Source organism: Sceloporus occidentalis, unplaced genomic scaffold, assembly GCF_023333645.1.
Source record: "Sceloporus occidentalis isolate IW3139 unplaced genomic scaffold, rSceOcc1.0.p SCAF_7, whole genome shotgun sequence".
NCBI lineage: Eukaryota > Metazoa > Chordata > Lepidosauria > Squamata > Phrynosomatidae > Sceloporus > Sceloporus occidentalis.
In genome coordinates this window covers 17,938,272-17,963,247 of record NW_028316987.1, presented here as the reverse complement: position 1 = coordinate 17,963,247, position 24,976 = coordinate 17,938,272, and the positions used below count along the sequence as shown (strand labels likewise).

The following is a 24,976-nucleotide window of genomic DNA, read 5'->3' as shown; positions in this document are numbered from 1 at the left end:
GTTGCTAGTTACTGTATACAGAGATTTTGTCTCAGTCCAGGCTACCTTTGCATCTGTATTCTAAGATCATCCTTTCATGGTGTGTTCTTCACCACTGAGCAGGATTTTTGCATCAATACTAATGAAATTGTACAGACACAAAATGTCTGATTTGTTAGCATGAACATGTGTTGGGGGGTCACATGGAGCTCACGGTTCAAAGATTCTTCCTTTGGACAGGATCGTGGAGACTACAATCTTTGGGGGTTTTCCATGAAGTGGATCATATTGTAGAATACCAGCATTGTTCTTGGGAGTAGGTGATGGGGGTTAGTGAACTAAATAATCCACTGGGTATCATATAATGAACAATGACTAGCAGGTGAATCAAATGTTCACCTAAATAGTATCAGGATTTCAAATTGGTGGGTTTCTATGTGTCAGTAAACTAAAGAGAGACTAAAATTCAAGTATTCTGGGCGGAAAATATCCTGCCCAGCAAATGTCCACAGGCCATTTCCATAATATTTTATCTAAATTGCCAGTTCCTCGTCAGTTCCCCTGTCATCTCATCCTAATGCTCACCCACACACTAGAGTTTATTTTTTAATTTCCTAAAGAAAGTCCTAGAGAGGGAAATGGTGTAAATGTTGAGGGAGAAGGCTCTGAAAGCAGATGAATAGTCAAAATACAGTTCCCTCACACTTTCTTGCTTCACCTTTTCAATTTGCATAATGAGTCCACTTGAACACATGCCAGCCTGTCATATGTATCTTAGTAGTGCTGAAAACAATTTAGTCAGCTAGAGTGTGGTAGGGATGCTGTAAGACATTAATTATAATGACTTTAAAAGAGCTCATGTCAACCTGAGAAAGGTGCAGATTTTCACAGGCTCTGATACAGGAAACACTGTAACCAACCACTCACCCCAGGATTGTTCCAGCTGCCTCGGAGTTGTAGATGTCACACTTGTGCAAGGGTCCTGTGTGGCCAGCAGCATGACAAAGAGCTTGGTGGAATTGGAACTGGATTACAAAACTAACGAAGTATCTGGAAGGGAGATGGGGCAGATGAAACAAATGCCAAGGCAATGCAGTATTTCCCCAGAGTCACCAATTAAACACTGGTCTAACATTTTCTAAGCCACCAGGCACAGGCACCCAAGAATCAGTTACTCACCTGACATAGGGGACATTGGCAGGAATATGGAATTTTGCCCCTGGATCAAAATCATCTTCTGATCTTGGCACAGGTGGACACACACCTTGGTATTTCATTCTGCACAATTGGGGTAAAAGAAGGCAGGTAGTAAACTTGACAGCCAGCTTATGAAGAACTGATGGACAAAAGACAAACTCCCTCTTTGGCTTTTCCCCTTCAGACCCCAGGGGATCTTTAGCCCCCTAAGCCCACAATGATTTGCATGATTTTCCTTTTCTTTAAAACAGTAATATTTTCACCACTTCCTTGAGGTTTCTTTAGCAGAAATACACACCCCAAGGACATTCCAGGAAGGCATATATACTCTCCAAAGCAGTGTCTGCATCTTTGGTAGAAATCAGCCAAAATGGAATACAACCAAAATGTCACATACTGTCCTTGCCTGACAGCTACAAGTGATTCACCTGAGATTCCACCACTGTTGATTGTACTCATCCTCAGTAATACGCCCATCGAAAACTTTCCATCTCCACTGGTCCATCAGATAGCCAAAGGGCAGGAAAGCAATCTTATCCAATGCAACACTCATCAGGTAGTTGATATCACTCTCTGGCCAAAAGGAGCAAAGTATAAACAGATGAACAAAGCTCCTCTTTTTTGCCTTAGGTCTTCTGCCTACCCTACTGTGCCTCATATACCCATGTCCTTTATATCCTCAACCCCCCCTTCATTTCACAGAATATCAAAATATCATCCAAGGACTAATCAGTTTACATTTCCATTTGAATTAAGCTAACCCGGGGAAACTGAAAAGTCAACATGGGTTAAAACACAACCCAATAGTGGTTAAACAAATTAGTAAATTGATTCTGTGGGGTCTGGGACATAATTAAGAGGCATATGTCTTAGACCATGGCTATGGCAAATGAGAGAACACTGTGAGTCATGTTTTTCCATGCTCCAAATCCTTAATTTTTAACCAAGTGTTTCTATGTGCCATTACTTTGCTTACCAGAATTGTCTTCCACCTGATTTAACAGCTTGATGCTGAATAAGTGCTTTGGGGTGGACACTGATAGTGCCATGACATCTCCAACAGCTTCATGGAATCCTGGATTGGCACCATCACGAAATGAGATGGGCTGGTCCTTGTACTGCAGAAAATACTGGACATGGCCCATTTCATGGTGAGCGGTTATTAAGTCATCCATATTCACAACAGTGCATTGCTTAATTCTGAAGCAAGAAAAAGAAGTGTGAGGATGTGTGTGAGGAATACAGAATAATTTAAAGGAAAAGGAAATAAACAGACATGGAAAGAAAAAACAAACAAAAAAATACAAATCCACAAAAAGAGAAGACAGCATTTCACGAGGTCAAAGCTGCGCTGGCTCAAGAGGAGTGGGACTTCAGGTGAGCACTCCCTCTGACAGACATGGATCTCCTTCATGGATTTTCCTATGTAGAGAGATCTTGTAGCAGCTTTGACACTAACTGGAATAAAGAAGTTGGCAGCATGAGCTTTCGTAGACTTCAGTCTACTTCCTCAGATGCTCCACTTCAGTCTACTTCCACAGATGCTTTTGGAGCATCTGAGGAAGTAGACTGAAGTCTACGAAAGCTCATATTGCCAACTTCTTTATTTCAGTTAGTCTCAAAGGTGCTACGAGATCTCTCTACATACTGATTCTACAGACTACTACCACTATCCATTTTCCTAGTAAGTTCAAGATAAGGGATATAGGTTGAGCTATTATAGCAAGGTGGGCAACTGCATAATGGCCTGAGGCCATTCTCCTTGGCATACACCCTACAGGCCACGGAAATGTTCCCAGCACAACTGTTAAGTGATGTAACATCACTTACAGTTTTCATGGCTTGGGGATACAGTGGAGAACAAGGAGACCCAAAGCATTGTGGTTTCAGTCTTTGAGGAAGCATACTGTCTCCAAAAACACCCAAAAGTTTTTAAATGATGGAGATGGGAGATTTGGAGGGTTATCTTGATGGGCTCTGGGACAATGAAATCGGGCCTCATGCTTTCTCCATCCCTGCTTTATAGTGAAGGCAGCAAAAATCCTCCCTCTTTTGACTTCCCTTTTTTGCTCAGTCATTATATAAGCACCTGAAATCTTGGCGGTTGTAGAAGTCCCAGGCTGATGCATGGCATACCACATCCCTCCCATCCTTTGGCTTTTCTAGCATGGATTCTTTCCAGAACTCAGAAGGCATAGGGATGAGGCCCAGTGACTTAAAGAAATTATCTGACTCTTCAAACATCCTCTTTGGTGTCCAGCCCTGTGGGAAGGAGATAAAATAAACAAGAGAGGCAAAGCTTGCCAAGCAGCAGTGAGAGGACAAGGGCACTGCAAGAAAATATGGCCCTGTTTGGCATTTCTCCTGTTTCTGTTGCAGGAGCTAATGTTAAATTCCAACAGTGAAAAGGGCAAGATAGTGTTTTGTAGACAGGAACATCAAGATGACACTGTATAGCTCTTGAACCCCTAAATTAGGGATGGGGAGCTTCCAGCCTGAATGCTGGATTCATCCTCTAAAGCCTTTTGATCCACATATAGCCTCCTATTTTCAGCCTCGCCCTCCTCATGGCAACTGGGTTTACAAAAAAATTGCCATTCATAAGGATTACAGAAGAGAATAGATTTGAGCCAACCATAAACAATGCAAAAGGATTTAGATTTTCTTTAACCTGGAGTTTTTAAAGTTCAGAGACAATATTACAAATAACTAAAACTAAAAATAGCTGCACTAACCTGGCTTTTCATGGCTGGTGTGGCATCCACTTTGATAGCATTTGGGAAGGGCATCACAAGGTCAAAAATGTTTGCCCACGACTGTGCCCACATGTTTCCTAGGAAATAAGAAACACAGCTGATGAATGGGTGGGACAAAGGGAGGAGGGGGAAACCAAAACAAAGAAAATCACAAGATCCAGTATTAATGTTGTAGGACAGGGGTTCCCAACCTGGGTGCCCACATCTCCAGCGGGGTCTGAGATGGAATTTTGGGGTGCGACAAAAGAGTGGCTCATGTCCTTGAGTGATGAGCCCCAAGTCGTCACTCAATTTTTTCTCAATAAATTAGAACCTAACTGCTCAATTTATGGTTCGAACAGACCGGCATAAAAAGTTGGCTTCCGGATGGCTTGGGGATGTGGCAAGCAGACAATGCATGCCCCCAAGAACCCTGGAAGCCGGTTTCAAGCCGCTCAGCCATTTACATGAGAGCCAGCTTCCCGCTGCAGTGGAATGGAAAACTGTCTTTTTGCCGGTGCAAAAAGAAGCAACTGGTTGCTGCTTCTTTGTCGGCCAGCTGTGTGGTTGCTGTGGTCCCAATCTGGCTTTCTCAGGGGCAGCCTGTTTGGCCTCTTCGATTTGCATTTTATTGTTGTTGTTGCTGTGTACCTTCAAGTCATTTGCAATTTAAGGTGACCCTATCATGGTGTGTTCTTGCCAAGATTTGTTCAGAGGAGGTTTGTCATTGCCTTCTCCTGAGTCTGAGAGCATGTGGTTTACCCAAGATCACCCAGTGGGTTTCCATGGCCAAGCTGGGAATTGAACCCTGATCTTCAGAGTTGTAGTCCAATACTCAAACCATAACAACATACTGGTTCTCATTTTATGCACTGAGTTAAAAGTTTATTTTTTAAAGTTCAGTTTGTTCAACTACAGTATTGTATTTGTGGTTCAAACATTAGAAATTAGATTTCTTCATATTCAAATGTGACATTACTTTTGTAGGGGATGTGGACATATATCAAACATTTTCTAGGGGTGTGTGGCATAGAAAAGGTTAGGGATCCCTGATCTAGGATAAGGCAATATGCCTGGTTCAAGGTCCATTTATCTTGATAAAGTCCAATCATAATTGTGATCCTATTATGTGTAAGATCTTCCATTTTCCTCTACATCACAGATACATGGTGTATAATAAAAACCTTTTCACTTGATCAGTAGGTGCATTTGATGCCTGGCATTCACACATCTTCCACCAGCACTGAGCTTTCATTCAGCAATGTTAACAAATCTTTAAAAAGCTTTATTTTGTACCTGAGAAAATATGGCAATATGATATCCAGACTGCTTCTATGAGTGTTACAAAGACCTCTTGAATACTTGCAATTAAGTTATTATAAAAATAAGAAGAAAAAATCATTTTTAAATTTTCTTTTTAGTTTTTCAAAATTATTCAGAGACCATTTATTCTTGCTGTATGTGAGCACACAAAACATTAAGATGGTAAAAAAATGGAGGAAAGCAGAGCCAGTACTACCTTGTCCCCCTCTAAGGATGTCATTCTATTTACAGAGAGGGCTGGATATCGCCTGCTTTCATTCAATCAGGTCTTGGAGAAGAAAAAGCTAAAATGTAATCCAAACATGATTTTAGTGGTGCAGGAAGTCCCTGGCTACATTGATCTTGCTTCTCTAAGAGTGCTTGTGCAATAGCTATCTAAACTCTTCCAGTAGCTGTCTATATTTCTTGAAGAGTTTGTTCCCATCACTCCCAGCTGGCAGGGCCTATGGAGGTCATCTGGTTGGAGAAGTAATTCATCACTGCCCATCCATGTGGTAACCTTTACAGAGAAATGAATACTATCTGAAGGCACTGTTAGATCCTTCCACTGGCAGCTGATTTAACTGTTTTCCTTAGGCATGTACTAAGGAAAGGAATACTAATCATGGTGCAGGCCTCCAAAATCACAGAGAAATGAGAAGACACTTGGAGGTTGGCTCAGGATGTCTGATGGCTCAGCAGATTTTCCTGTTGTGGAAAGACTTACCTAGCAAATGAGCAGGGATAGGGCCCTTGAGATTGATGTGGTCTGCACCATATTTCTTGTAGAGAGCCCGACGTACATAGGCATGTAGATTGTAGTACAGTGGTTGAAGCTGTTGCCAGATGCTCTCCAGATCTGTTTCAAAAGTTGGTGTTTCATATAACGATCTCCAGAAAGCACCATTGTCTGTGTGGCCTGCAAGTGTGTGTAAGAATACAATGAGAATATAGAAGGCTCTCTTCTTGTAAACTGCCCAGGGAGAATTCTGTGCAAAGGGATCTTGTAGCACCTTTGAGACTGAGAGAAAGAAAGAAGTTCCTAGCATAAGATTTCATAGACTTACATCTACTTCCTCAGATGCATGGAGAGAAGTGCATAGGAACAGACTTCTATATGCAGTCTGTGTATGTGAATAGCAATAGAAATGCAAAACATATGGTATACCTAAACATTCAGGTCTGTTTATAAAGGTCTGCTTTAGGCATTTCACTCCATTCATCTGAGGAAGTCTACAAAACCTTACACTCCCATGTTCTTTTTCTTGGTTAAGTCTCAAGAATGCTACAGGATCCCTTTACATACTTGATCTAGACTAACATGGATATGTCTTTGAACTCTTTCACCAGAGAGAATTCTGTAATTCTCTATTGTGGGAGGCTTGGAAAAACCAATAACAGCAATACATTATTCTTCTGCCGCTGTGCTCCAAAAACATGTTGGAAAGCCATTCCAACTCCCTCTATTTAATGTATGAAAAGGATGATGAGGCACCAGATGTGTCAGTTCTCTGACATTCCACAGTTGGAATCAAGTACAAGAACTGCAGCTATCATTTGCAGTTGCATCTATCTATTGTGACTTTCAACAAAACATGGTGGCTCCGAAGGTTAAAACAAGTGTCTAAATGGCACTTTACATACGGCTGCTTTGATTATCAGATTCAAGGATCTCTAAAGGAACACCCTTAACAACTGCTTGGAGGTTTCTGTTACTGATGCCATGGTTGACTTCTGATGGAGGCCTTCTGCCAGGAAAGCAATGACTGGGAAAGCAATTACCAGTATGCACAAGTTTTTGAGGCTCCCATCAGAAGGTGTTTGGCCTCTATATCCTAGAGGCATCTTCTTTTCCCTACATTACACTATTAGCTTTGTTGGAAAAACAAAGCTTGCAAATATATGCTTACCATTTAGTCTGGCAGCTTTATTGCTCAGCTCTACATATCTCTTGAAGTGGGTCCGGATTTTCTTGCCTGACACATCCCGCCAGTCTTTCCACGCATGAAGGAGTTCATCATAGTCCCTAGATTGGGCCATGATATTTGTAAGCTCTATACGAGGAGTAAATACAATCAAGGATCAGATTCAAGACTTGGCACGATATCATCACTTTGACTGTTATCATCTCACCTCTCCCTGCTCTTGTTCCCTCTGCCCCAGCCTTTCCCAACTAGTGCCCATCAGCTGTGTCATGCTTCAAGACTCATCTCCTTGATAATGCTCACTGGGGAAGGGCATTTTATCCCTCCTTGCCTGTGAGTATAAATAATTATAGTAGTTTTCTCATTGCTACAGGAAAAACAAATATTCATATTTAGTGTTCTCCCAATATTTGAAGGTCTTGAAGTGCTACAGAGGAATGGGGGGGGGGGCACATTTGTGTGTGTGTGTGTGTGTGTGTATAGAAAAATTGTGTGTACAGAAAACCCTTTTCTTGTTCAGAAAACTAGGCTTTTTTGTTTAAAAATACATGGTGTTTTTTTCACAGAATGATTCTTCTGCAACACTTTGAAATGTTGACTACAAAGAAAATATTGTACAATATCTCAGCTCCACTTCTCATGATCCAAAGTTAAGCTTGAATGTAAAAATGAAACCCCAAATTTTCACATTTTAAAAATATTTCTATTACATTTGACAAGGAAATAAGATGGGAGGTTATTCATCTCAGCCATACAGTGCCCTTGTTAGGACTTACCAGGATCAAGTGATTTGCAAACTTGCTCTTTTGTGCAAACTTTGGCCACGCTGTAAATTGTCTCCATTTCTGAGAGGAGATGATTATACTGAAAGAAATATGATTATTCTATTTAGAGAGTGAAACAGAAGCTCTTCTCTCTTCTCGAGTCTAGAGGTTCAATATTACTGACTAAGAAATCCTTATATGTACACAAAAATTGGAAGCAAACTGAACCGTTTTACCATCACCACCTCAGCCCAGTCATGCAGCTGCTCTGTGATTTCACTCTTCAGATTAATATTGTGTCAACATGTGGGTTGGACCTGTTTGACCTATGCAGGAAAGAAATCACTGTACTTCTCCACATGTCCCAGTTGTGCTATTCAGTGTTTGCCTGAATCTTATCAGTGTTTGCCTGAATCTTATCACCCTCATGTTTTTCACAGTGCTGGTTTAATTCCAATCATACTCAGTTCCAAGGTTACAAAACCATGGCAGTTGTTTATTTATTACATTATCTGTTTGCAAGTGTGTGTGTGTGCATGACATTTGGCTTTTAAAAAAAACCAAACAGTTGACAATATAAAATTAATATCACAGTAAAAATCTGTGACCATGTCATATAAATATCATCATTGAGAAAACATGTTAATAACATCCAAGTATAAAATAATTCCCTATGAAGCAACCATCCCTGACTTTAGTTAGAACTTTTGGCCTGTTACAGACTGCCAAAATAAAGCTGCTTCGAGTCTCTTTGGAAGTATGCCATTTAAATAATGCATGGGTTCTAAGAGTCCGGAGGTCACGCCAAAGCCCCACTCCATTCCTAAGCACTGGAGTGCAACTTTTGGTGCAGCTTCCGGATTCTTAGGATGCATGCATCATTTAAACAGCATACCTCCAAAGAGACCCGAAGCAGCTTTATTTTGGCAGTCTGTAACAGGCCTACATCACAGCAAAGCCATTTCCTTGTAGTCAACTATGCCAAACAAAACAAAACAAAACAAATCAACTCATTGGTAATGAGTTCCATAACTGAAATGCCAGCATTAATGAAGTCTTAGCTCTACACTTTGTTGTTACGTACTTCAAGTAAACTCCAATTTATGGTGACCCTCTCATAGGGTTTTCTTGGCAAGATTTATTCAGTGGAAGTTTGCCACTGCCTTCCACAAAGAGGGTGTGACTTGTAAAAGGCCCTGGTTCAAACCCTGGTCTCTTGGAGTCCTAGTTCAACATTCAAAACACGATGCCATGCTGTCTCTAACTCGCCACTTCCATCCTCCTCCCCCAAACATGGCTATTCCATATAAGACCTCCTGTTCTCAGAAGATCTTAAAGTCCAAACAGAGATGTATGAGAGGAAACTGTAAGGCACTGAACTGTACTCAAGAATCTAATTGATAACTGGTACAGCTCAGATTGTCATGCTGGTTTACAAGAAAATAACAAATCTACAGTGGGGCAATACTTTTGTTAGGACCAACTGAAATGCCACTGAAAGCTTGTATACTTCAGTGGTACTGATAGATAATAAGGCAGGGGCAAATAACCTATCCTCCAACCCCTCAGCCAGATGTCTGTCTCCACATGTAGTTTCTGAACAGCATTAGAAAGCAATTGAAAATGAAATTAGAAAGAAAAGGGGAAGGAAGGAGGGATCTAGCAGTAACTTTGAAACTGATATACTGGAGCATAACCTTTTGTATATTCCAGCCCACTTGCATCTGATGAGGTGAATTTCTGTCCATGAAAACTTATGTTGAAATGCATCAAATAGTTTTCAAGGTGTCCCCACACCCCACTTTTCTGTCTTGTACTGAAACAGACCAACAAGGCTGTCCACTTGAAAATCACATAAAGTCCATTACAGCAGCTGTTTCCAAAATATGTTTCATCGAGGCAAGATCCTCACTGCCAGAGAAAATGCACAGACGTACACACCAACTGATGCAGGACAATGGGGATGGGTGGGTACTCCTGGCATCAGCTGCTATGAAGATTCAAACAGAAAACCCAGGTCCAAGAGTATGCCTCAGCTTCAAAGCTATGCCTTCAGGGGTAAAACGGAGTGCAATCTCACCCAGAATAGACTCTTTCACTACTTCCTAACCAAGAAACTGTTTAGGGCCCAAACCATTAAGAAAGAATTTCTTTATGAGTGGTCTCATAACTTCTTTGTGAGGTAAACAAATTCACCCCACCTTTATTTCCAAAAGCAGATTTAAGGAGTGATTTTGTGGAGAAGAGATGGTATTAAATTGTTCCCTATGTGGCATCCAAATCCTGTCTCCCCCCTGCTTCTTTTAGAAAACAAGTTAAGGAGGATTAAGATTCATTTATATGTATTAATAATGTAGCAGTTTTCAAAGAAACATTCATATTAAGTCTGCTTCAGTATAAAAAGGAAAAGGGAAGGAAGCTTAAAGGCTTGAATACACCATCAAATGGCTCTTAAGAAGTGGGCTGAAATCTATGGAAGCTTGTGCTAAATAAAACAGTTAGTCTTAGAGGTACCGCTAAATTCCTACTCCTCTTTTCCTTTTTATATATTCATATACAACTTATAGGCAGGCCATTTAAAAGTTCAACGTTAGAAAAACAGAACATGAAATATAACAAGGGGAAGAAGATCAACCAAAATCCAAAATATTCCATTCTAACTATTCCATAATTATGTCATTCCAATCATTCTGTGTAGCCCCATGCAGTAAATGGTTTCAGGCAGGTCAGTCAAGTGGAGAATCTTGGCAGGATTTTAGTCTGAGTTCTAAAAGAATAATCCAAGGTGCTGAATTCTATCCCTCAAAAGCACTTTTAACAGCTCCTTTAAACTTCAGATCAAAACCAGGACAAATTCACTGCTTCACTGACATGGAAGCCACTAGCTCTCACTGGTCTAAGGCATTAATCTCTCCTTCACACCCACCTCCTTCAGTTCCTGTTCAGGTAGGGCTGCCCGCTCGATATCACTTAGTTTCTTCAGAATACGCTTTATGCTGGAGTCCTTGAAATCAGTGGAATCAAATGTCCGAGCCTGGAGACCATAGTGCAGGGTGTGGTTTGACATTTCTAGATTCTTTTCTAACTACAAGACAAAGAAGGAAGATTAGTTTAACACAGTCACATCAAAGAATGCAAAAGGATGAGCAGATGTGCCATAACTAGTGCTCCCAAGTGATCATATTTATCAGAAGTAACACAAGCCATCTGAGCTCCAGTCATTCTCTTTGGCTTAGGGTACACAACAACACTGAAGCTACAATCCATTTTATATTTTATGAAAGGAACCTATTAGAATGATCACACAAAACAAAAGCAGTTGTTTAATTGCAGCCATTTGCAGGGAGACCAAACAAGGTGAGTTGGAACATAAAATACATTGTAATCTGCGCAGAGTCAAAACCAAATCCAAGTTGTAGGTTCAACAATGCAACCCTACTGGCTGGTGAATTGCCCGGATAAGATTCTTGCTCCATGGGACTAACCATCTGATAATACCTGGTGCTGCAGCTGGAGCAGCAATCACAGTGACATTTAATGTCTCAGGAATGGATATTTAATAATTTTGTCCCTCCTTGCCACAGTCACTGCCTTTAAAAATGACTATGTGTTAATTCTGACTTTTCGTCAGCTGCCTATTATCAGGAAGAAAAACAGGATATGAATAGTTTAAGTTGGAGTAGCGTCTGCTTCTCAAGAGCTTGTTAGAGTGCGGTGCCCATCAGCCTTAGCCAGGATAGTTAATGGTGAGCAATGATGGTAGCTGCAGTCTAACAACATTGGAAGACCATAAGCTTCTCACCGTTGCTTTAAAAGAACAAATTCAGTGCTGCAGTTACACTAGATGAAGAACCTTAAAGTCTTGAGATGGCAGGATTGTTAAACATTTTCTTCTCTTTCTTCTTTACTGAAATAACTTTAGTCCCAAAATTAAAAATGTGCTACAATAGTGCTAAAATTAAAAAAGGATTTTAAAATGATGGGCAAATATTTCATCCCCACCCATATAGCTACGCCATGTTCACTAGCGCAGATTTGAGAGGTGCAAATGTTCAAAATGCCCTATGCTTTCAGAAGTGTAGAAAGTCAATTACAATTCCATATGTAGTTTACATTGGATGGTACCAGGAGCTGCCAATCTGAAATAAAAAGGAACCTAGGACACCCCAAGTCTGTAACACCACCTCTTCTGCCTGCTTCTTTCAGACAATCCCTGAAATTGTAACCCGAAAGTGTTAGTTTTCCTACCATGATCTTTTTGTTGTGTTCTGTGATGTTGACATTGTATGCCCAAGAAGCCTCGGTGTAAGCATTCCATACCACTTCAGCTGTGCTGTTGTATTCTTCTATGAATTTTTCAGCCGCTGCTTCATCAGTTACTTTATCTGGAAGAGGTTAAATTGGGAGATGGAGAAAAATACAATACTGGAAAACATAGGGGGATTAACCTCCCTCCACGTCTTGTTTCATTTGGTCCAGCATGGCAACTACAGGCACCTAATCTCTAAAATGAGAGCTAAACATGGTCCTAGTCTATGTAGGAGTTACACCTCTATGTTGGAACCACTCCCTCCCTCGCTCACCTAAGAATTGTGAGTTACTCAGTGGAGAAGAAAATACATTCTGAACATGTTCAGAGGCCCTTTTCTTCATTCCTAGCACAAATCTCTAAAGCATATGCCAGGGCAGAGGCCTGATAACTCCACACACACACCTGAGCCAGCTCCAGTTTCTGGCGTCCCTGTCCCCTTAAAGAGAAATGTAAGGAGGAGCCAGCCAAGGAGTGGTAAATAGGTAATGGTTGAGCATCTGCCTTTGCTCATTGGGAGGTTAAAATGAACATACAAGTGAAGAGACTTACATTCTGGAATTCACTATTCAGCCAATCAACAGCAGCTAAAGCTACCTTCCAATTTATCTGTTGCATCATGGGCATGGAATTCTATTGGCAGAAAGGATGACTGGCTTTATGTGGATTTGTAGATAGAGACTACATCCATCCTTTGGAACCAGCAACTAACAGTAACTTCAAGCTACATCTCAGGTAGGGCAGAGGAATTGGTGGCTCTCCAGATATTGCTGGACCAATTTCCAGCAGCACTAGCCAGCATAGCCAACCATCAGGAATGATCAGAGATGTCATTCAGCAACAGATGGGGGGCAGTAAGTTTTTTTAAACTCTGCTTTGGAGGTTCCTGCCTGCCCCTTTCCAGTGGCACCTCAGCATTAATGGTGTCACACATGACAAAAAGAGCAGGCATTGAAAGGAGCAAAATTGTGGCTGCCAGCTCTAGAACTGAAATTTGCTCCACCATTTTGAGGAGACTGGAAATGAAGAGAATATTGGGTTCCTTTTCCTTTGTCAGCAGGACCCTTTTAACAGAAGAAGCTACTTCCCTTCCTATGAACTACTGGAAACCAGAACATCAGCTATATCCTCTCATAATTTTCCAAGAGCAATGGCATGTAGAGAGATAGTGGCTCTTCTACCTTTTCTATAGGCCCTTTCTCTTTAAAAGCAGCTAGAGCCCAAGCATCAGTATTTATGTTCAGTCTACCCTCCCATGGGCCTCCCCTCATTATTTTGTTCCTTGAAAACTTTACCAAGGCCTTCTGGGTAGCCCTCTGGGATAGGAGGACGCCACTCAAAGTCTGGCCAGCCCAGTGTTTCATTAGTTTGCCTGTTCTGTTCTTGCAGCCATAAAGTAACAGGGCTGAAATATTCCAGTAGTGGTGTAGCATCCATCTTGTTTGTGCCAGTGAGTTGTTGAAGAATATCCTGCCAGGGCTGGGAAGATCCAGTCCTCAATGCCTCACTGTAGTAAAGACAAACAGAAGGACAGTGATATAGACCCAGCTATGCATGTTGATACCGATTTTGGAAGATCCTCAAGACGCTACATCTCCAATCTCTATACCCTACACTTTCAATCTTCCTCTCTGTGTATCCCATATCCTCCACTATATATGGGGGTTGAGGAGGCATTTCATTCTTCTTTTTTTCTCACCACATCTGCCAAAGCATCCAGCAGCCAAACAACAGAACTAAGGTCATCAGAAGCATCTTAAATTTAATGAGAAGAATTACATTAAAATTAATTAATAATAATAATAATATGTTTTATTTATATACCGCTATTCCAAAGATCATAGCGGTGAACAGCAAGTAAGCTAATTAGCAAGTAAGCTAATTTTCCCCCAACAGTCTGGGTACTCATTTTAGCTCCCTCCTCGGAAGGATGCAAGCCTGAGTCGAGCTTGGGCCCTTTTGCTGGTCTTGAACTCGCAACCTTCTGGTTTTGAGTGAATGGCTGCAGTACAGGCATTTAACCACTGCGCCACCAGAAGAAGAACCCTCCCTCCGTACCTACTGTCATCATCAGACCTAGGAGGGAGTGAAAAAGACAGGCCCAGTTCCATTAGGACTAGCTGTGAATTCTGTGATTTATGTCACTCTCTTTTATCTTATTTCATTATATTTTATTGTATTATTTGTATTTTTATTGCTGTAACCCGCCCGGATTCCTTGTGATTGGGCGGGCTATAAATAATAATAATAATAATAATAATAATTATTATTATTATTATTAGGCATCCTTGGGTAGCAGTCACCCGTTATCTCCTACCTCTTCCCTGTATTATTGCACATTGCTGGGTTTACCTTCCCTTTTAATTTTGTACAGTATCTCCAATGGAGCATGACACTGTGCCATCATGAGAAATTAATATAGCTGCTCTTAGCTACTCAGTACTATTTGTAGCACTGCTGTCACCACATAGTGTTGCCAGATGAAATTAGGAACAGGGCTCCTATACCTTTGACAGCTGTGCAAAAAAATAAATTTCAGGAAGCAACACCTACTGAAATTCACTCGTCTACACAACCATTAAAAGTACATGGTCCTTATGTCAACTGACAACCCCACTACCAATGCCACTATCTCATTAGGGTCCATTAACTGAAGAACAGATCTGTCAGGTGATGTTTTGGTCAGAGCTACTTCATACTTGGCTCTGACCCAGGGATGTCTGGCCTAGAGACATTTGGAGATAGTTGTCTTGCAAGTGCTTATTTTGTGGATATCTTTGCCCATGGCACACCATGCTCTGCATGATATGGTTATTGGAAGTGAACAAACCATGTAATGAATGTGGGGAATCTAATTACATTAGGTTGAGCTCTCAGAATTTTTGAGATCTGTCTTCTTGTGAAAGGATAACTATTCTTTTCATGAAGTCCTACCATTAGAGAGTGGGGTGACAACACTCTTTACTGTACCTTTTCATCTTTGCATATTTGCACATGTTAGTTGTGCATTAGCTTTAGACTGATGTTCAGTCACCCTTTGGCATTTAGACTAAGCCAAGGAGCCACTAATCTAATCACTGCTTTCAGCCACAGCCCTCCTCTTTTTTCTTTTTTAAATGCATTTCATAGTCATACACTCTTACTGCCACACTGAAGTAGCAGGAAATAAAAATGCCACTATGGTAAGAATCCTTATTCAATTTGTTGGCATCTGTCGCCATTTAAATAGAACTCCAGTCCTTGTCATTTCCCTGTTTCTGCTTTCACCTGAGCTTCTTTCCAGCTTCTGTGGATTGGTAGATGTCACAGGTATGAAGAGGCCCAGTGTGGTTGGCAGCTTGGCAAAGAGCCTTGTGAAACTGGAACTGTAGGATGAAACTAACAAAGTACCTAACCAAAACAAAAGAAAAAATTGTGCCCATCAATTCTTTTGCAGAGAAAAATACAGTAACTGTAATGTCAATGAAAATACCTCCATCTTGAAAAAGATTCAACTTTTGAAGGCAGAATAGGAACAGTGCATTGCTTAATAATTCTCTGACTACTGAAGAGAGTGGAATTAAGAACTGATTATGAGAAACAGAGACCACACCACTCTTGCTTTCCATGTTAATTAATCTGAATGGAAATTTTACAAACCCAATTTCACATGTAACACTGGCAACAAGATTTGAATCTCCACTAATCTATGTATTCATGAAGGCAAAAGCAAAGCACGTAGGGCTTACTCTGTATTAAGGATATGGCATATGCCCCCTGAAATGAGCAATGTGGGAGAGGTCGTTGGGAAAATAAAGATACGGTTAGAGAAGCTGAAAGATAAAAGGGATCAATTGTGTGCAGTTGGAGAATATGGCTCAGAATTGTGAGCCATAGTTTTTTTGTGGGTTGCCAGTCACAGATGCTGGCAAAATGTCAGGAAGAAACTCTTCTAGAACATGGCCACATAGCCAGAAAAACCCACAAAAAACTATGGATGCTGGCCATGAAAGCCTTCGACTTCACATTGTGAGCCATACTTCACTCTGGTGGGACTGCTACAAATAAAATACATATTTGAATTATTTGGTCTTAAGGACTAGAAATACAGCAACTCAATTTCAGCACCTTAATATGTAGTCAAGGCCACACAGATTTCTTTATTTCCAAGGGTGATCCTAATATTTGGGCAGATGGGAGGCATATCTATCTATCTATCTATCTATCTATCTATCTATCCATCCATCTATCTTCTATCCCTCCTTTCTCCAACCTTGGCTCTCAAAGGGACCCAAGACAGCTATTCACCTAACCTCCAGCCCTCTTCTATCTCTTCCAGATGGGCAAGGCAAGGGAGGGCACTGGTTAGGAAACTACTGTAGATGTAGTTAGCTTTGCTTCAGATAATCTCTTGGCTTTGTCTCTGGTGACTCTACTAGACCCAGAGGACATTAGCTCCACAGTATATAATTACTGCTGTGCATGGTTTCCCCAAACCATAAGTAGTACCTGACCTGTGAATCATACATGGTCAGTTTAAGACTCCTGTAGCTGCACTGATTTCATGAAGCCTAGAAGATGGGGATTGTGGGAAAGTAAGTGAAATCTGTTGTGTGGGCAACCCACAATTGGTCCAGAGTCTTCCTATTTCTGACTAACTGACGTTTTTAAGAATCTGGAACACCTAACCTAGGCAGAATTTGTGTACAATCACAAATTTGTTTGTCAGCAACTTATTTCAGTTCTGCAGAGTACTGCTGTCATCCCCTCACCAGATGACTAATCAAACCATGAATAAGCCTCTTTCCATGCAATGCAATAAAGCTCCCCATATCATTTTTACTCTTCTCCTATTTCCCAATTCTGCCAATTCCCAGTACCTGATATAAGGTGTGTTGCCAGGGATGTGATATTTAGCACCAGGGTCAAAGTTTGTTTCATTTCTTGCAACAGGAGGGCAAATCCCCTGGTACTTTGTTCTGAAAAAAGTTGGCCATGTGAACAAAGAAGAAATTGACAGAATTAGCAGACATCTAACTATAAATTATTCAGACTCTAAATTTAGACTTTAGAAAGATCTAGGGAGGACATTTTGTAATAGAGATGCTACCAGAAACAACTATCTTATATCTTGGTTCCCCTTCTTTTCCTGAGATTATATTATGCATTGTTGTGCACCCACAGTATTGGCTATGTGTGTGCAATGCGCAATATAGTGGCATGCTACTATTATTAGCATAACAGGAAGAATATGGGAAAGAACCCAGAGTTTTCACTCTATCATCAGCACTATGGCTGGTTTTGCTCTCAAAAGTGCAGGCAAGAAAAACTGAAATAAAATAAAATGGTAAGAAGAAAGGAAAAAAATGAAACCTATTATTATTATTATTATTATTATTATTATTCATTTTTAATAATCAATCCATTGTACCAATTGTTGTTACTGTTGTAGCTATGTGTTTTTAAATTGTCTCTGATTTATGGAAACTGTATCATAGAGTTTTCTTGGCAAGACTTGATTCACCGAAGGTTTGCCATTGCCTTCTTCTAAGGCAGAGACAGTGTGACATGCTCAAAGCCACCGAATGGATTTCTGTAGCTGAGTAGAGATCTGAATCCTAGGCCTGTTACAGACTACCAAAATAAAGCTGCTTCGGATCTCTTTGGAGGTATGCGATTTAAATGATGCATGCATCCGAAGAATCCGGAAGCTGCACCAAAGCTGCACTCCAGTGCTTAGGAATGGAGTGTGGCTTTGGCGCGACCTCTGGACTCTTAGGGCCCATGCATCATTTAAATAGCATACCTCTAAAGAGACCCGAAGCAGCTTTATTTTGGCAGTCTGTAACAAGTCCTAGTCTCCCAGAGGTCTAGTTCAACACTCAGATCACTACATCATGGTGGCTGTTAATGCATGGGTACCTGTATTTATTTATTACTTCAAATAAACTATCCCCCCTTATCCAACTCCTCATCTATTCCCAGAATTTTTCTGCCTGCCTTTATGTGCGTGTGTGCAAACACTCATTCATAAGCCTCTCTCTCTTCTCAAAAATGTCACAGACAGAGATATTCTCAGAAATACATTAAACAGACATTGAAAAGATGTCTGGTTCCCCAAATAACATGGATTTTTTCCCATTTTTAAATTAAGTCTTATCATATGAAATCAGGTTGCAGAACCCTTCCACTTGGACAGAGTATAGACCAGCCCTCCACAAACTGGTGCCCTCCAGATGTACTGGACTATCACATCCCTAGATCGGTATTGATAATAGCTTTAGACTAGCACATCTAAAAGAGCACCAGCTTGGTGAAAATTGATTTAAGATTCATGACATAATTGCACACTTTCACCAATGTCACAACTTTCCTCCACACAGCATACTGCCATGCCAAGGAGGCCTTTACCTCAGGTACCACCAATCATAATTGTAGCGGCTGGGAGGGGTGCGCCCATTGAAAACGTTCCATCGCCACTGGTCTATCAGGTAACCAAAAGGAAGAAATGCAATTTTTTCCAGAGCCATTTTGAGCAGGTAATTGATGTCACTCTCTGTAAGGGACAAAGACAAGTTTAAAAAAGAAGGAATCCCTGGGATCTAAAGTCTACAGAGAGCCTTCTACTAGACGGAGCTACCACAACACATTGGGTAGCAGTGGCAAAGAAGAGCTGGAATAAAAGGAATTCTCCAGCCAGTATAGCTAAATCTACTAAGAACCAGTGATGGTGTGCCACAGATTAAAAGCAGTTATCTACAGAGTAAATTATGTGTGAAGACTAGTGGCCTATGGACACACAAGCCTCAGGAGACAACAACAACAAAAAACCCTCAATCACCTGTTCTTATAGGAAATCCCGTCTCCTCCCAAAGGAGGGTAGCAGTCACAATGAATTTGCACAAAGCTATTTTCTGGATTGTCTCAGGGGAAACAGATGTGCAGTTTCTACTTGCAAGGAATTCTTGGAGTGAGACAAACCTAGTATTTAACTGAAATTACTAAAATAGCTGATTTCACCTGTAGCTGCACTGATTTCGTGAAGCCTAGAAGATGTGGATTGTGGGAAAATAAGTAAAGTCCATTTTGTGGGCAGCTCATAATTGGTCTGGACACTTGACCTCTCAACCTGACACTTGAGAGAAATCCCATCATCCCTATTGACTATTCTACCCATTCACCATTTCCCTCCATCACACTTGCTCAAGATGTCTGTGTCACTCATCCATACCTGCATCTTCGGTGATTTCACTGAGCAAACCAATTTTCTTGAGGTGGGCAGGGGTAGAGACGGATAAGCTCATAACATCCCCAATGGCTTCATGAAAGCCAGGGTTGGCCCCACTCCGGAATGTGACAGGTTGGTCCTTATACTGAAGATAGTATTCAACATGCCCCATTTCATGGTGTACTGTGAAGAGCTGCTCCATGGTGATGGTTGTGCACTGTTTTATCCTGTGGAGTAGGGAATGGGAAGATGAGTCTGTAGGGAGGTTGTGTCATGGGCATTAAGTGTGTCCATAGGGCATCTGTATGGCTGACTAGAAGTGGGATTTGTTCTTTTTTTCTGCTCTCTGTTTATCTATAGAGAATGATCTGACAGCCCTCAGAAGGTGTGAAAAAGAAACTCTCTTGCTGAGGGAAGATTTGAATTGTTTAAACTTTCATAACTTTTCTCGTAGGAACACTGGCCCATAGAAGATCTGTGAGAAGTCCAAAGATTTTCAGTACTCTTGCAAAAATGTAGTTCCCAAGGTTCCTTGGAGAAGATGTACCATAAAAACAGGCTTAAAAACAAATGTATATCATTAATATTGAGAAGCATTTCATTAATGAGGTGGGCAAATGGGACAAATTCATATAATCAAATTAGAAAGCACCTTGCAAGAGATCAGTTCAGACTCCTGACATGCTCACATCCTCTCCTAGCAGCCCTTTCGGTGGCAGGGGTGGGGTGAGGAGAAGAGAGAAAATGGTAGAAAGAGATTGAAATTTTAGGCTCTGGTCCCATCCACAGATGCCTTATGGCCTCAAAGAGATTAACTGTAAGGGAACGCACTCCGTGACAGGAAAAAAACAACCCACCTCTTACTTACTTACACCCCGAATATAAAATTCAGGCTATGCCTATTTATATGCTCTGAGGATCAAGCAGAGAGTAAGAGCACATAACTTAATGCTAATCCTTAGGAACTGGGCCCCCCAAACCTACTTTCTGCACCAGGGCTCAGTCCTTGGATACATGAGAAAAACTCATATTATTTTGGTTTCTCCACTGAAAATACCCCATGGCCACATAAGCATGTTATTCAGAAGTTGCCATCTGTAGTAACTTTGATGTTGCCATTTGCAAGAAGGTATACACACATGCAACACACAGACACATACTGAAGTATAAAAAATAAACTAGACATCCTACAGGTTGCATCAGGAACGTAACACGTCCTTTAGCCAAGATGGTAGTATTCTGGACACTTCCACAACTAGGAGAAGCAGCAGATCTTCCATTTAAATTGAATCAGATGTTGGTACTAACAATAAAACTTGGATTGTTTAAGCATCTATTTAAAGTATTGATCCCTTCAATCTCAAATTTTGGTTGCATTTTTTTTAACCAAGCATGAGATGAAAATGCCCCTGAAGATGGCCAGAAACCAGGAAGGTGTGTAAATCTTTTTGTTCCCTAAAAACCCAAACCCACTTCATTGGTCTCAGTGCCAACAAGGGCTTTGGTTTCCTTTTTTAGGCAAGGCCCTGTCATATGCAGTATGCACCTGAAGTCTTTGCGATTGAAGAAGTCCCATGCCGATGCATGGCACACCACCTCCCGCCCATCTGTTGGCTTCTCCAGCATGGATTTCTCCCAGAATTCAGGTGGCATTCCAAGCATGCCAAGCGAGGTGAAGAACTCCTCCGACACCCGGAACATGTGTGTTACGGTCCAATTCTAGGAAAGGCAAGGACCCATCCGCAGCATTAGATAGCACAAATGTTTGGTGGAGACTGATCTTGGAGACTGGTTCCAGCTCACTCAAGTATTCCCATAATAGATAACAACAGGAGCATTTGATGCTTGAGTGCTAGAGACAACTGTCTCAGTGGGACAAAAGAGAAGTGAAGGAGATACTTCTTGAAACGAAAGGCTCCTAAGACCACTTACACTATGTAGAGTAAGAGTTGATTCCTGTGTGAAGATTCATGTATTTTGTATGATGAGAATAGTTGTGGCAGCGTAATTTCTCATTTCATAACACAAGTCTTGAGATGAAAGCAGAAACCATGCCCGCAGCATGTTTATTCAAACCAAAAGTGAAAACTGCCCCAACCATTCCTACATTGCAAACTACATGGAAGCAAGGATCTATACATCTGAAAATGTAATGTAGGAATCAGCCCTTGGAAGGCAGAAACTATGTCAAATGCATTTGCTCATCAGGCTGTGATGAAAGTTTATGAATGTATTCAGTGCAGAAACTATATTGGAACAGCTGTGGCTCATTTACCTATTTTAGTTATACATAAGTGGCTTGTCTTTGGATGTTGTTAGATGAATCAGTAATCATATTATTTCCCCAATACTTGCCCAGAGAACAACTGAGTAACCCATTACAGGATGACAGATATACTCTTTACAGTGGTGTTTAGAGATGTGCATGTTTTCATCCACAATCTTAGCAGCAAGACAAATAGAGGAAAATGTATACATTTGCAACACAGATGCTCTTACTTGTTGCTGCATGGTGCTGGTGACATCCAGATTAGGTTTATTTGGGAAAGGGACCATCATATCATAAATGTTGTTCCACTGCTGGGCCCACATGTTACCTGCAGGAGGCAAAGCAGGACAGCTCAGTTAGTAACCAGATCTGGGCTTCTCACCACAGACTCTGAGACTTGATGACCTCTGGTGTAAGACTGCAGGCCAAGTCTGTTTTTCAGTTTTCCACATTTGGGATAAGGAAGAAGAACGTGTTTGTCTTTCTCAATGCTGCTGGATCAAGATAAAAGAAAAGGTTTCTCCTGCAAAATATAGGGCAAACTAGATCTCAATAATTGTGTGAATGCATCAATATGCTTTATTTCCTATGTAAATAGCACCTACAGAGTCTCTGCATGATGGAAAGGGAGAGCAAGTTTAACATTCTTTTCTGTTGTATTCCCAGTGGAAACCTCCCTTCTGAAGTTCTTGTAAATCTCTCCCCAGAGGAAAATGAAGTCCATCACCTTCAGGTTCAATTTCTTGTGACATCCCTTCTTCTTAACTCTTTCCCTTTTTGTCATGTGTCCATCAAAACTGGATACCATCAACCTATTTTACCCTGACTAGAGAAAATAAAATGGTTCTGCTCTGAGCCATAAAACATTTCAGATAGTCTTGGACTTTCCCTTGGCTTAATCTGCCTCTCGAAGTTGTTCTGAGGATAACAGAGATAAATTAAGTTGAAACTTGCTATAAATCATTTGAAAGTAAAGCTAAATATGTTTTTTTTTAAAAAAAGAAGCAAGTTATGCAATAAAAAAATGAAGCAATGATTGATATCGTGTTGGTGGATAATGGTGGTGTTAAGTCAGAATTAGGCCACTGCAATACACTTTTTGTTCTACTGCAACCATACAGTGATCCAAGTTCTCCAAAAACTCACATTGTAAGAGGTTCAGTCTCCCTATATGGCCATTCCCATGTTATTGGAGAGTGGGGAAATCAATAGGAACACATCTGGTGTTTTCCTGTACCCTGGTCATGCTGCAAGACATTCATATAAAAAAAACCCTTCCAAGGACACCAGGAGGGTTGCTATGGATGCCTGTCACAGCATGTCAGGCTACAGAAAAATAACTAGGCATGCCTGTATTGTTTCCCATCCCAACAACCTGTTGCAAGTAGGGCTGTGTTGTTTACAAGGTGATATTTTTGTTGGGTAGCATTGGAAAGTATAACTAGATGTATGCAAAAGGATCTTGCACCTTTGAGATTAACTGTGCGAAAGAAGTTGTAACATAACCTTTTGTAGACTTGGTCTACTATCTCATAGGCAAGAATTATGTGATATGTAGGATCTCAGCCATATATACTACAAAAATCCTCAGGCATGCACATATTATTGGTTCTTAGTAGGAGCATTTTAGAAGACAGAGGTTGGAGCCCTCTTGGTGACTTGGCACGAGACAGACAATCCCAAAGCGCGTGCTGCCGCTAATACTATGGTTAGGGACCACACACCAACCGCACGGTCCCCAACCCTAGCATGGCACGGTGGTGGACTAATGGCGGCATCCCATCCATATGGGTGCAGCCATTTTGATGTAAGCGACACGCAGCATATACACGTATCTGCATGTCACATACATCACGAGTGTGCCATTGGCGCACTTGTGACGACCGTCTGGTGACGGAAAAGGAATCCGGGTTTTCTGGGTTCTTTTTACTCCGAAGGGATGCTGTGCGGTTTGGCGGATGCAGCATCTTCTTGGAGGGAAACAGGCCGCCGCCAGGCCACCCTTTTGCGGTGGTCTGTCCTGGGCCTTACACTGGCATAATTGGGGTTATACCAGCTTGAGTACTTTTCATATATCACACAGAAAAGGTATCCAGTACTCCTTGTGAAATGTTTTTCGTCCTGTCTGTGCAAAGGCTGCCAGATGGTGGTTAGTGCAGTTCCATCTCCCACCCAAATGATCACTAACTGGCCAGGAGCACCAGAAGTCTGTTGTGTCAGTTGTCCAGCAGACAGTTGCTGCCTTCCCAGGCCTCAGTAAAAGAAAACTGATGCAGTTTTACACTACACTAGCATGAAAAAGGATTTCAGCCTAAGTCCATATGCTTTCAGTTTTTCTCCCCAAATGCAAGGGCTAGAATTTTACTCTTTAAAAAGATAAAAGCAGGAACACACTAAGGACTTCATTCATCTGAGAAACTGTAATTCTTATGACTTTCTAAGGAATGGTTTCTCAGCCCTTTTTTGCAGATGTAATTTGGAACTGCCTCAAATCCCATACCAAGTGCCTCAATAGCACTTAAACAGGTGCTGCCCATTATTTTAGGCACTATGACTCCAGAGGTCCCCAGTTTTTCATCGTATATAGAGCATTGTATATAGTGCTCTGTGGCTTTTCATGCATCCAGAAAGAAGTTCACCCAGTTCTTTCCAATATAATTTCCATTCTATCCCCCTTATTGCCTTCTTACCGAATAAATGTGCTGGAATGGGTCCTTTCAGGTTGACATATTTGGGACCATACCAGTCATACAGTTTCCTCCTAACAAAAGCATGAAGATTTAGGTAGAGTGGCTCCAGCTGATGATAGAGTTCTTCCAGATCATCTTCAAATGTTGGTGAGTCATACCATGAGCGCCAGTAAGCACCAGTATCCTTGAAACCTGCATGCAAAGAGAAAACAAAACTCGGTGGAAACCCCATCCATAGAGAACAATTCTGCTCCTGGACTCTCCTGCAATGTTTGCTTGTGTATCTGAATTCTGTCTTGCTGTGTTCTGGAGGCACAGGATAGCTGACTGCAAACCACTGCGCCAGTAGCCCCCATGTCAGATGGCAGTAAATCTGCTCTGGGGTATAGTTCCAACTTTATAAAGAGTTGTCCAAGGCATTGGACCCATTTTGAAGACAGGGTTCAGAATCTTAGCTTCTTTAAAGTCTGAAATAAAACCTACAGTACTGTATATATAAATTCCCGATTCAGATGACACAGATGTTGCTAACAACCTCCTCTGCTATAAAAAGTAAATAATTGCTAAACATAAATAAGCATATTGGGAACAAGCAAGGG

General features: G+C 41.2%; 1 protein-coding gene across 1 annotated transcript in view; it reads right to left on the bottom strand.

Moving 5' to 3' along the window:
- ACE (angiotensin I converting enzyme) overlaps positions 1-24,976 on the bottom strand; it is a 66,468-nt gene that overhangs the window by 4,092 nt on the left and 37,400 nt on the right. Inside the window, exons 5-23 of the mRNA XM_089532219.1 lie at positions 24,378-24,569; positions 21,918-22,015; positions 20,965-21,137; positions 19,422-19,645; positions 18,602-18,746; positions 17,071-17,169; positions 15,479-15,601; positions 13,507-13,718; positions 12,151-12,287; positions 10,829-10,987; positions 7,915-8,002; positions 7,124-7,267; positions 5,941-6,132; positions 3,912-4,009; positions 3,266-3,438; positions 2,153-2,376; positions 1,605-1,749; positions 1,159-1,257; positions 907-1,029 (exon numbers count right to left, since the gene is read on the bottom strand). Coding sequence (XP_089388345.1) covers positions 907-1,029; positions 1,159-1,257; positions 1,605-1,749; positions 2,153-2,376; positions 3,266-3,438; positions 3,912-4,009; positions 5,941-6,132; positions 7,124-7,267; positions 7,915-8,002; positions 10,829-10,987; positions 12,151-12,287; positions 13,507-13,718; positions 15,479-15,601; positions 17,071-17,169; positions 18,602-18,746; positions 19,422-19,645; positions 20,965-21,137; positions 21,918-22,015; positions 24,378-24,569 — 2,848 coding nt within the window. The remainder of the gene's footprint in view (positions 1-906; positions 1,030-1,158; positions 1,258-1,604; positions 1,750-2,152; positions 2,377-3,265; positions 3,439-3,911; positions 4,010-5,940; positions 6,133-7,123; positions 7,268-7,914; positions 8,003-10,828; positions 10,988-12,150; positions 12,288-13,506; positions 13,719-15,478; positions 15,602-17,070; positions 17,170-18,601; positions 18,747-19,421; positions 19,646-20,964; positions 21,138-21,917; positions 22,016-24,377; positions 24,570-24,976) is intronic.